This window comes from Chaetura pelagica, unplaced genomic scaffold, assembly GCF_000747805.2.
Source record: "Chaetura pelagica isolate M959 unplaced genomic scaffold, ChaPel_1.0 scaffold11, whole genome shotgun sequence".
NCBI classification, from domain to species: Eukaryota; Metazoa; Chordata; class Aves; order Apodiformes; family Apodidae; genus Chaetura; species Chaetura pelagica.
Genome location: NW_009952694.1, coordinates 5,176,115 through 5,189,423, shown reverse-complemented (window position 1 = coordinate 5,189,423; position 13,309 = coordinate 5,176,115). Strand labels below are relative to the sequence as shown.

The following is a 13,309-nucleotide window of genomic DNA, read 5'->3' as shown; positions in this document are numbered from 1 at the left end:
TTCTATATCATAAACTCAAGATCTCCTTTGCCTTTTGGTAAGCAGACCACTGATTTGGCACCTCATCTCATACAGCAAAAAGAATTCTACAAAAGAAGGGAAAACTTTTAAGAAACATTTAGATAAGTCAGTACTGACACAGTGGGAATTAAAGGGGAGGAATATTTGTCCATAAGAATAGCCCAAATCCTATAGATTGCAATAATCAGACCAAAATTTTCAAACAAACCTCAGCAGCACCAAAATGGCTTAGATTTACCATAGAGCTATACAAAACCTGTAAAGACGAGTTTCAGAACCAGATGTTTGAGCTGAAGCCAAGTGCAAGCCAGAAAAGAGACCCATTTACAAAACATTTCCATCCTTGCTAAATTCTACAACTGATAGATCAGAATCTTAATGGAACAAAACAGGAAGCTTTTCTTCAAAGTCATCCAGCACTGAGCACAGGCTGACACCCATCAGATTACCCTCTATGAACTGCTTGCTCCAATCTAACAGATCGTAGCAAAAAAGGCATTTACAATACAAGATAGCCATCTCCATGTATCATGACCTTGATATTCCTTTTGGAATTCTCCCATTAAATTAAACTTCACAACCCAAGTAATCCAGCACTGCCTCGAGAATTCCTTTTTTTTTCTTTTCTAGATTTACATAAAACTTTTAACTACTGGTGTTTGGGCCATTTGATACAAGCAGCCATGAAGATAAAGCAATTCAGTAAAGTATCTTAAGACATCCTTCTGTCTCTTGCTCTGAGGATAAAATCAAGCAACTGAAGTACTGAAAGACCAGTTGGTTCACAAAAGGTTTGAAGATAGAATCTTATACCAGCTGTGGCCAGACAATTCTGAAGTACTTTTGGATTGCTGAACAATATGAAACAATTTCTAAAGGCATTAAATCGCATACAATGCTAGTTGAGGCACAGCTCTGGAAGCTGTTCAAAGTGGAGTTCTGAGCATAAATGGTGGGTTCTCAGATCTACAGGTAACATATAACTGAAACGGTTTCAGAGCAACATGGTGTTGGTGACTTCTACAGAGTTCTGCAACAGAAGATTTTGACCATGAATAATCCTTTTCCAGCTATGTCTGAGTCCAAGCAGAGGTGCAAGCAGAGTTGAGAAAGGAACGAAAGCTCTAGGACAGCCTGCACTCTGCTGCTCTCTCAAGCTATGCAGGAGGGGAAGGCAATTTACACCTGTTGGACAGGTTCTTTATTTGGATTAGGTAATAGCTTGCCTGGCTCGTCTCCAAGAGCAGAATCATCACCACCTCTCTCAATAACTCTAAACCCCAAAGGCAAACATTGTGCTGGAACAGAAACAGGCCAGGAATTCATTTCTTACATTCCTCCTCTTTAGGCAGGATGAAAAGCAGTGACTGATGAAATAAGAACAATTTTACTTGAGCTTTCCAAATCCTATTCCAATCCTCCTATTGAAGTACCCATTTGGGAAAGCATGAATACTCAGGTCACATATCTTCTGCACTGTGTATCTGCCTCACTCACCTCCCTCCATTTTCAAGTAGCATTCAGGCACCAATGACAAGAAATGTTAATGAATATAGAGCCTTCCAGTCTTGAACCAATATGTTGGAAAAGCTCTGTCTCTATTTTAAAAGACAAAAATGAAGGCTTAGGCAAAGGAATAAATAATATTTACTAAAGCACCAAAGGAAGAACTCAAATCTCCAGCACTTCTGGGCCTGTATTCAGCCTAGTCTATTGCAGCAAGCTCACCTTGCTCCTAGGCTTCCAAGATTCAGAATCCTTGGTGGTAAGTCTTGCTGCTCCTTTAATCCCAGGAAGAATGGTTTTACTGCCGAATCACTAACTTCTGCCCTGAGTCCTATGAGTATATCAGCCATAAAAATATAAATTCTAATGTGCAAAATTAATAAAGAGCATAAAGAAGCTGTCTGAGAAAGAAACTTTTATAAACACTGCAAAATGCTGCTCTATCTTGGAATCATCTAAACTTGACATTCAAGGGAAAAGCAGGAAGATGAGGCATTAGTGGAGATTTCTGCAATATCAGGTGTGAAGTTTGAATTCTGTGTTTATGTTTCAACACCAGCAAATCTAAACTTCCACATGCAGGGATGAGAAATTATCAAAGAGAAACAGGCATTTCCCTTTCATTCTACATGTCAATACATAGCTCTGTTTTCATAGGCCTAAGATAGTTTCTAGGATAGTCCTGAGAAGAACTGAGCAAGAAGCCACATGCAAATTATGAATGAGCTCCTGAATGCATTGCATTCTTCTTCAAAAAGCTGGAGAAGGAATTTTAACTTACCTGACTGCTAAGGAGACTGATTTTTTTTCAGCTATACGAGTGTCTGACTGAACAGCCCACAATGACCTTGCTTTGCTGAGTGCTGATCGGCAGCTCTGTGGGGTTGCTGCATTCTGCTTGCTTTTAGCTCCACTTGCCAAGTTCAGGTTTGTTAACTAAAGAGGAAAAAAAAAAAAAAAAAGACATCAGAAACAATTATAAACCAAGAAAAGAAAGAGCAAAAAGTGTCACCAAATCAACTGAATAGAGTACTAAGAGAAGTAAGACTGCTAGAGAAGGGAAATCTTCAGATGCAGAAAACCTGTGCCAGTTGCATAAAGCAGTGGGAGAGATGACACCAACAGCCACCATGCTTGAGATTCATTCAAGTAACAGCATTAAAACTACAACCCTTCCATTCACAGAAGAACAAAGCAAGAAAGGGAAAAAGATGGAGCAAAAATTTTAAAGCAAGAAAGCAACATCATGTTCCTGCCATATGAAAAATTAACTCTACATGCACTAATCAGAAAACAGAAGCTCATATTACATTGAGCAGCATAAGTTGTGTCACTAAGCCACCTGTTTGCATCTGTCCTCTCTCTGAATATGTACAGGCACAATCCACAAGTCTATGTACCTTGGATATAAAATTAAAAGACAAATTCTACTACATATGAAAGAAACTTCTCACCAAAGCATTTCCCAATTGTTTACACAGGTAAAGTCATAGTAGCTATATGTTTGTTATATCATGCTCTAAATAAATTAGCTATGTGTTTTTAAGGATAAAAACGTATTCCATTGTTTCTTTCCCAGAGCATTCTTCTTGAAAGATCAAACTCTGCAAGCAGACACTATCTGCTGGTTTATTTAAGAAAGCCTAACTACATAACATAATGGTACCTACCACAGCAGTGTAAATGTTAGTTTACATTTGAAAAAAAAAAGTTATGAAGACTACAAAACACTACAAAGGTTGCAAACCTAAGATTCCCAGTCAGGCATTGCCAGAATTGAGTTTGTGACTGCCTTTAATTACATGATCACATACTGCTTTTTAGGAGCACAGAACAGACCTAGTTCTGCATCAAGATTCATGTCATATGGCAAGCAAGACTTATCTGTATTGCCCATGCTCGCTTCTGTGGCAACTGGAAGGCACACAGCCAGTGAGACACAGGACACAGACAGAAAGAGAAGTCTAACATTTAACCCTGCGTCTGCTCCATATCTCAAAGGTGATGCTTATTAAGTTGCTTAAGTATCACTTAAGCATAGCTTCTAAATTTCCAGTTTTGAGATATTAACAGTGCTCTTTTACCAGATTTTGTGTACTATGACTTAAAAAAATACTTGCCAGCTCCACTGCAATACACTACACTCAGACCTAGAATAGACGTGCAGAACTGCAGAATTGTATTCTCTGACTGAACTCTGGAACATGAATTAACATTGCACCTGGCAACACAGTAGGTTGCTACTCCTGTGCTTTAGTAATACAAGGCATCTAAGCATTTTCTAAGTTCAGAAATCTTAACTCCTACTTCAGATCAGCACAGAATTAGCATGGTTACACACTACGCTTCTGCCCATTTCTCCAACAGGAGCTGCTTTTCTCCCATCTCTTCTCAGCTTTATCCTTTCACATCCTTGCACCTTGTCTGTGTGTCATTCTTGCTTAGTCAGTCCTAGGTTCCATGTTTTAGGTGTCATTCTTCTTATATTCTGCTCAGTCCACTTTCATTCTTACAGACTACAAGCACTGGTCTCCCCACTACTTCTGATCTCTGAGCCACACCAGGTCTGGAACTTTCCATGGGAGTAGTTATTTGATCTGCCTTCCCACACTTTTGTTCTTAGTTCCACTTCCAGTTGCCCTCATGGCCTATATCCAAGTGGTTCTAGTTTTATTTCCCTGTCTACTTATTTTCTCAACCTCTTTTGTTTACCTAGTCACAGAATGTGAACTCCTCATTGGACCACATTGGCCATGCTGTCATTCCTTCTACTTCTGTCCTTTCACCTGAGTGCTTCTGAGTGCCCTCTCTCAAATTATGTTCAGGTCTAAATTTCACAACCTCCTTGTTCTAGCTGTTCTCCACACCTTGGCATCATTCCCACTCAATTTAATTCAAGTTGGATAGGCTCCCCAGTCCAACACAGATCAGGTCACTGAGAACACAGGAAAATGGGGTCTCAAGCCTCAGAGATGCAAATACAGAGAAATTCAGTTTAGCATCCTCAATGTGGAAGGAACCTTCAGGAATCTGAGAAGCTCCAGCAGGTCCTGCTGAGTATATTTCACCTGAACCTTTTCAGATAGTTACTGGGCAATCAAGCTTAGACAAAACTTTAAATTGCAAATTGCTATTCCAAAGCATGGGAGATGCAGAGATTTAAAGAAAAGTTATGTAGATATTAAAATGCACATTATGGTTTTCTTAATCCAATCTTGGTTTTGACTGGAAGACTTCACTTCGCCTGAAGTTTTCTGAAAACTGAATGTTAAGCACAGAACACCTGAGTTCAAATGGATGATGTTTCAGAACTTTACAAGCAATTTAAAACAAGATCTTACAGTGAGATAAGCTTAGTAATGGGCAGTGCTATCCATTCTACATAGAAAGCAACATTAGATGTCATTTTGGTGCCTCTACCTCACCTTTAAATGTTGTTGGCTTCTGCAGAATTTAATTAAAATTCAAAGCATTTTCATTGCAGTAAGAAAAAACTTCAAATTATGTTTAGTTCTGATTGTGCCAGGCGCTATACAACCACCTAACAATGACGGCTTCTGGCCACAAAGAGTTTATTGTCTGAAAAGAAGCAAGAATGGCAAATGAGGCAAACACAGAGGCCAACATGATAAATTAAATAGGATATATGCAATTCTTAGCTTGTTAGCAACAGTGATCACACCTTTGTTAACACATCCAGTTTGTGAAATAAAGATGTCTTTACCAAGAGACTAAAGGATTCTCTTGGTATCAAAATGATGAGGAAAGAATTGGATAAAGAGACTCATCTCTGCTCTAATAATGTGGTACACCTTCCTCTCTAAGATTGTATCATTGTTTATTTAAAAGCTGTTTTTCTAAGCAAAGCAGGTGAGCAAAGAGCTTAGAATGGATAGTAGGGACATTTCACACATTCCAGATAGACAGGTGTTTAAACTACACCAGGATTAAATACAGGCAAGGGATTCAGAATGAGGGAGAGAACACCAGCAGCCAGCCCACCTACTGTGCCATGCAGTGAGACATTTCAGCTGCTATAATTAGCTTGTCAGGATGTTGCCTTATTTGATTGCTGGGACACCTTCAACACATCTAAGCTCAACAAAGTGATTTCATTTTGTAGTCACTCATCCTCCTTTGCACCTGATCAAACTGTGTTCTTCCCTTTATAGAGCAAATCAATTGTTACTTTGGCTTATTAGAAGATAATGTACAGCACCTGGACCAAAGCAGATACCAAAATTTCCATTAAAAATAGCTTGCAGCTTCAGAAATTGTAGTACTGGAAAACAACTCAAAAAACCAACAATAAAAATACAAACCAAACCAAAACACACAACCCGCCCCCCACCCAAGAAAGGCAAGATAGTGGGGCTCAACAGGGAAGGTAGTCATTGGTGTGGACCTACAAAGTACATTTTCCCAATGAGTTGTAACATGATGGGTTTCAGTTCTCCTGTTCTCCTGTTTTATAAGGTTCTTGTTTTTCACTAGCAGTGAGGAATGTCAGAATATGTTTTCTGACACTATGACAGGAGACCAGTGTGTGCTACACTGTACACTCAAGACATCCCTATTTTCAATAAATCAATATGTTTTCTGTGGCATCATAGAATCACAGAATCATGCTGGTTGGAAGGGACCCTGAAGATCATCAAGCCCAACCATAACCTACCATAGCCTCATTTACCCATTCAGTGTTTAAATCATGTCATTAAGCACTACATCTATGTTTCTTTTAAATACTTCCAAGGAGGTGATTCCACAACTTCCCTGGGCAGCCGGTTCCACTGTCTAACCACTCTTTTGGCAAAGAAATTCTTTCTAATATCCAGTCTAAGCCACCTCTGGTGCAGCTTCAGGCCATTTCCTCTAGTTCTGCCATTATTCACTGAGAGAAGAGGCCAACTCCCACCTCTCTACAACCTCCTTTCAGGTAGTAGTTTCAGGTAGTTGTAGAGGGCAGTAAGGTCACCCCTCAGCCTCCTCTTCTTCAAACTAAACAATCCCAGTTCCCTCAGCCTCTCCTCATAGGACTTGTTCTCTAGAGCTTTCACCAGCTTGGTAACTCTCCTCTGGACACACTCCAGCAATTCTACATCCTTCTTGTAGTGAGGGGCCCAGAACTGTACACAGTACTCAATGTGTGGCCTCACCAGTGCTGAGTACAGGGGCACAATCATCTCTCTACTCCAGCTGGCCACACTATTCCTGATGCAGGCCAGGACGCTGTTGGCCTTCTTGGCCACCTGGGCACACTGCTGGGTCATGTTAAGTCAGCTGTCATCCAGCACCCCCACATCCTTCTCTACCATGGAGCTTTCCAACCACTCATCCCCAAGCCTGTAGCTTTGTATGGGGTTGTTATGATCAAAGTGCAGGACCCGGCACTTGGCCTTGTTAAACCTCATACAATTGGCCTTGGCCATTGATTCAGTCTGTCCAGGTCTCTCTGCAAAGCCTTCCTACCCTCAAGCAAATTGACACTTCTTCCCAGCTTAGTGTCATCTGCAAACCTACTTAGGAAGCACTCCATCCCCTCATCTAGGTCATTAATAAAGATATTGAACAAGATTGGACCCAAATCTGAGCCCTGGGGGACGCCACTGGTGACTGGCAGCCAACACAATCCAACCCCATTCACTACAACTCTCTGGGCTTGGCCAGACAGCCAGTTTTTTTACCCAGCAGAGTGTGTACCTTTCTATGCCATGAGCCACCAGCTTCTCTAGGAGAATGCTGTGAGAGACGGTGTCAAAGACCTTTCCAAAGTCCAGACAGACAACGTCCACAGTCTGTAAAAGGCAAGATAATACACAGCTAATATCTCTCATGATAAAATGATTCATAAAGTTTTGCCACAATTTTTAAACTGTGGGGGACAACAAAAAGGTCAGAAGCTGAAAGGAACATGGTGAGTGAAGAACACAATGGGACAGAAAGCTCCCATGGAAGGAGGACAGCCCAACTGATGTACATCTATTAATTATCTAACAGCAAGGAATAGTGGAGGGAAGAACATGTGGGTTGTCACAGCCGTATTGATAAATAGAGCTGTGTGTTAGAACACCTAACAGCACCTCTGTGTACTGCTATACTTATAGTGTATAGTTAAATACAATGCTAATAAGCCAAAAGACAAATTATTGCATAAAGCCAAAATACTATTTTTTTTAAGAATTACAAGTTAAGTTTATGACTGCAATACACTTGCCTTCCTGACAACAGCCACATAAGCTTAAGAAAATTGCTCTCTACGGTCTCTCTTTATTCAGAGAAATTTAGTTCTGAATAAATTTAAGATTGAAAGGAAGGCCACAGCACAGAATGATACTTGAAAGTATCAGCTGGATATAAGAGCTCAGGGTTTTGGTTTTGTTAATCTGCTTTGTAATTTAAATAGGAAATATGATATCTCCAAATACAGTGAGGAAGAAAGAAAATTCCAGGATAGAATTTGTTTCTAATGAATAGCATGCTACAGACAAAGACCTATTGTACAGTACCTCTAAAAAAATCACAAGCAAGAGTCAGAAGAGAAGCTTAGTATCTTTCACATCACGGATCTACATTATACTATTCTTTCAATATTTTCCCATTACTGTAATTCAATAACCTTTTTTCTATAACTGAGTATTTTCATTTTGATCTTGACTAATGTTGCAAATAAGCAAACAGCAAATGTTAACAATGGGCACAATTTTAAAATAAAATATAGCAAAATAAAATCAGTGCTTCAGATCAACCTCCACATACTGAGGAAAAGCTGTCTAGAAGCCCGAGTGTTTCTCTTTCTAGTTCACAGGAGTCAACCAGAGGGAACAGGGACACATCACCACTAGAAGTTGTTAGTCTGCCCCTCTTGGCAGAGAGTGGAAAAGTTATTTAAATTTTCATCACCAACATTCTGAACAGCAGATTCTGAGTTTCACTAGTCGATGTGTTATAACACTGAGCAAGCAACACACTACAAGAAATGCCTACATCACACTCCCCAGTTGTGAGTTTTAGTATTTTTCTGCCAGAGGCTATGCATATCCTGCTGCCTATAATGTGCTGGGACTGAAGGTCTAACAAAGTGTAAAGACCATTTCTCTTACTTGGAGCCACACTTGCATTCCCTCCAGTTCACATAACTCACATTCCCATTTGGATCTTTCTGACTACTGAGGAGGAAAAGGGAACCTGAGTTTGAGACATATTTCAAAGATCAGGACTAAGAGATATGCCAGAAGAACACAATTATCATAGGCTTACTTTATTGTCTCTTCCAGAAAAATCTTCAGTATGATTATAACTTCAGACTGAAACAGGAGGAGACTTAATGCCACAATGTTTTTGGCACAATATTTCCTATCAATAACTTTCAAAGGTATAGATGTACATCAATAGCTCACTGAGAAATAGTTTTCTTCAAAGACTGGACTCACTGAGATCACTAAGCTCCTCTACCTTCTGACCAGAATCTTCAGGTTTTGATGCCTCAGACGAGACAAGATGACACTATATCATAAGCTCAAAATAGTAAGCATTCAATTAGAAAACAAACTGTACAAAATCTCATAATTTGTAATATATTCTCCTTTGCATTTTGATCAATTTTGCCTGTGTGCTCAGTTTGACTCCTTCAAGATCCTTCAGTCAATCCTTAATTTTCCATTTTATTACTTCACGTTCATCTAGAAATGCCATCTTTATCCAACAGCTTGTAAAAGAAATGTTTCTTTTATTCCGTTACATGGCTTCTGTAGTCACTGTATTTTCACCTGCCAAGGCTTCCTCAGACACACATACCCTGAAACTTTTGAGATCAGTGAAATATTTATATTCCCAGAAACAGAGGTAAGAGCTAACAACTTGCCATAAGAAAAAAAAATAAATTGCTGCATTCTTTCAGTTATATTTTTATTTCTTTTAGCCTTCAGAGATTACTATGACTAGATGCTGCAACACTGTTCATCTGTCCTCTTCCCAGTTTTTGTGTTGCATTTTTTTGGCTTCACCAGAGAGCTCCCATGTACATCCATGATCTAGCATTGGCTAGCATGACTTGATCTATCAGAGCATCCACGTGTTCCAGTACTACTGGAAACAGTCCACCCACCTTGCCTTTGAGATCCTGGAATGTAACAGACCATCCCAGCATGGGAAACATCACAGGATCTTAAGCTGCCTCTTTCCTTAAGAGACAAAGGAACCCCCAAACCACAAATCTCTAACACACACACACACACTTTCACTATCTGAACAGTGGCATAAAATATACCTACTACAAATTCCTTGAAGAAACCATGTGATACAAACAGATTTTTCTAGGGCCACCTTTTTATTATCCAGGCTAGCTAGCTGACCACAGCCCATACCATACCACCTATATTTTATGTACAGATTTGAATTTGTAGGAGCAGTGAGCCAGAAGGGAAGAACTGGGGCTAACAGGCTGGGAAGTGCGAAATCTGTGTGTGCACCAAGGCTGATCTGGCCAAAGGCCTGTGACATTCCTTCTCTGCTTGCAGAGCTTACCAGCTTACAGGATATACATATGCATACAGAGCACAAGTGTTCCAGTCTCCAGAAAATGTTCCAGACAAAGACCTGCCAGAGACATTCCTGGGAAACCTGACAAACTTGCAAATTCCTTTGTAGTGTCTCCAGCGTATGCATTCATTTAACAATGAAAAAAAAATCCCAAACCCAAGCTGGTGGTGCTGCTGTGGATGGCTCAGCTCCCCTTTTCCTTTCTCCTGGAAAAGTCAAGCTTTCATTTAGACACTGTGCCTCAAAACTTCCCAGTGGGAGAGATTTTGATCAGGCAAAATCCTGCCAAATTTTTGATGATCAGGGTGTAATTTTCCCATAACATGAGGTCTAGCTGGTCAGCCTGGCCCACTTTGTGACTCTCTGCAGATGTTGCTGCACCATGACAAAAGCCTCTGGTCCTATTCCTTTCGGAGCCTCGGAGCAGAAGCAGTTCAATTTGAGCACTGCAGAAATTACATTGACATTTTTGCTTCCTACAAACTCTGCTGAGACCACTTATATTACTGCTGATGCTACAAATCAGTAGTATTAAAAGTAATTCCAGCTCCTGTGTGAATAACCTGGGGATGAGGAAGAGATGGGGCCCTGCACTAGTTCAGAGCTGTGTGAAAGTGGAAAGAAAAATATCCCTCAGGCTTCATTCATCTCCTGGCCTTTTCCCTCCTCTCCCTACTCACAGTGAGATGTCTTTTCCCTTTACACTTCCCTTCCTCTCCAACAGTGGAAGGGTAAAAGCCAACCAAACAGTTACATAGGGAAAAAAAATCTGATTAAGACTCTGATAAAGTGCATTGAGTCAAAGCAAGGGACTAACATTGAAAAAATCCCTTTGGTGGAAAAAATATCCCCATCAAATTTCTGCAAATCTTTACTGCTTCATGGTCTTTTTTCAGTCACCATGTTGCACTGCTCAGGTTTATAACTGAAAGAGCTGATGCCCACTGGGACCTGTACAGTGTTATTTTGGCACACTGGCAATTTGCTTTGTGACACTTTTCCTCTGCTAAGGAAAAGACAGGTCAGGGTACCACATTGTGTAACTGAGACAGGTAGCTGAGGAGTGGTGCAAGTTCAAATATTGTTGTAGCTGATGTTAAGCTGAAGCTTGCTATTTTGGAATTCCTGTGACATATCACTCACGAGTTCACTCTGGGGCACTGTAAAGCACCTATTCTGGTTCTTCCTCACTCCCTCTCCCCTATCCAAAGGCTTAGTAAACTCATCTGTTTCTTGCTAAATTCCACCTTCTGTCCAAATAAAAAATCTAGAATGAGAAAAGTGTCCCATCCCTATGGATCCGTAGGCATGTTTGCAGGAGTCCTGGCTGCTGATCTTGGGCACTGACTGGCTGCATAGCAGAGATGGAGGCAGCTCGGTGTAACCCTCGCTTGGGTGGTCTGATATTATCCCTGTGATTAAACTCTCTGGCTAGAAGAATTGGAGCTATTCCTAATGATAACTGAGTTCTGAAATCTCACACTCCCTCACAGAGAGGGGTAGAGCTCCCACCAGGTTTGTCCTCCTCCTCCTCTTCTTCCTCCTCCTAGTAAAGCTGGCCAATTCAACACATTCTTCAATTCACTAGCATTAATAACTACAACTACTGTCTGGTAGGTATCAACTGCAGCCCCCTACACCAGCCAGCGATAGGGACCTCACAGAGATTCAGCACTGCAGAAGAAAACCTTCTTTATACCTTACAGTGCATTTCAGAAAAAAGTAGCATGCTCTTCACAAAGAAAAAACACACACATATCCAAGACCTGGCTCTGGAACTACACACACGCTGTGCATTTTAATGTCCTCCCCATAGAAAGTTCCACAATACAAGCACATGGAAATATTTTATGGCAGACACATGTGAAATAAAGACTTTAGGATTAATGCCTGGTATGGAGCACAGCAGAAGGAAAAACAATCTGGATTATTTTGGTTATAGCCTTAATCCATCTATCCATCTGGAAAGATCAATGGCTAACAGTAAGTACAGTTGAAAACGCCCTCTTAGTTCATCTGTCCAGTACTAACATAGTAGCCAGTAAGGTCCCTATATCACAAATCAAGCCAAGAAAGGCAATTAAGTCTCTATACAAAGAAAGAGGTTTACTGAACTCTATATTCAGGCTCCATTCCCCAAGTCAGCACAAATGTGCCTGCCTTGATTCTCCAATAGTAGTGTTACTATCTAAGGATCATGCTAAAGGCAATGGGAAACAACAAGAAAATTTCAGAACAATTGAAAAACTGACTATCAGTAATACATTGACAATACTACAAGTGAACTGCTACACTACACATACTGACAAAGACATCACTCCATAAAAATAATTAGCAACCATTTGCATGCCATAACTAGGAAAATGGCTAATTTCAGATACTGATTTCCTCATGTGTCTCAGTAACCCACATATCATAAACAAAATATTTAGCTTCACTACAGTATAGTAATGTAGCAAAGAAAGTTATAAACTCAGAAGCAGCAGCATCACATGTTCCTCAGTAATTAAAGACAAAAGGTCAGTTTGGAGCAGTGGCCCAGCAAACTCACTATGCTGCCTGACATTACAGAAGATGGAAGAAATTTTCGTTTCCATGCAGCTAACTGAATCATCTTATTGATAAGAAAAAATAATTTGTTATTTCTGTTTGTTAAAACCTAAGGGGTCTATCATTTGCAAAATGCTCATCATTCCATCTGAGGTAACTTGGCTTGTTAAGCTTTCTGCCTTAATAGCATCTTGCTGCATGAAGTTTCAGATGGTAACTATATTCTGTGAAAATACCTATTCACTTTTATTATCAGTTTTTACTCTGGTATCTTCATACTAAACTGAATATTCCCTTCTTATTATGAGAAACACGAATAAAAAAACCTTTATCTTGTCATCCACTGCTCTGTGTAATTCCTTCATACCTACTCCTCCCTAAACACCAACTTAGTATTTTCACTTCCTCATTAAAGATGCATTTTGCAGTCAATTGTTGAAATCACTCATTTGTGAATCCCAGTTATTTTTCCTAAACTTACTTTAGGAATGGCTTAAACACTTTTCAAGGGATTTAAGTTCAAGGAAACTTAAAAATTTTTCAAGGGATTTAATTGGTGCTTACATAATTACATACTATTATCTATCCTGTTCCTGAAATATGCTAATAATTTTTACCTTTATTGATTGACTTAAAACAAGTATCTCCACTGAGCTTTCTAGAACAAAACTAAGTTTTTCTTCCCTAAATGACT

The 13,309-nt window shown here is 39.9% G+C and overlaps 1 protein-coding gene across 1 annotated transcript in view; it reads right to left on the bottom strand.

Annotated features, from left to right (window-relative positions):
- TTLL5 (tubulin tyrosine ligase-like family, member 5) overlaps positions 1-13,309 on the bottom strand; it is a 134,102-nt gene that overhangs the window by 43,421 nt on the left and 77,372 nt on the right. The window contains exon 29 of the mRNA XM_009993967.1: positions 2,309-2,463. Within this exon, the coding sequence (XP_009992269.1) occupies positions 2,309-2,463 (155 nt within the window). The remainder of the gene's footprint in view (positions 1-2,308; positions 2,464-13,309) is intronic.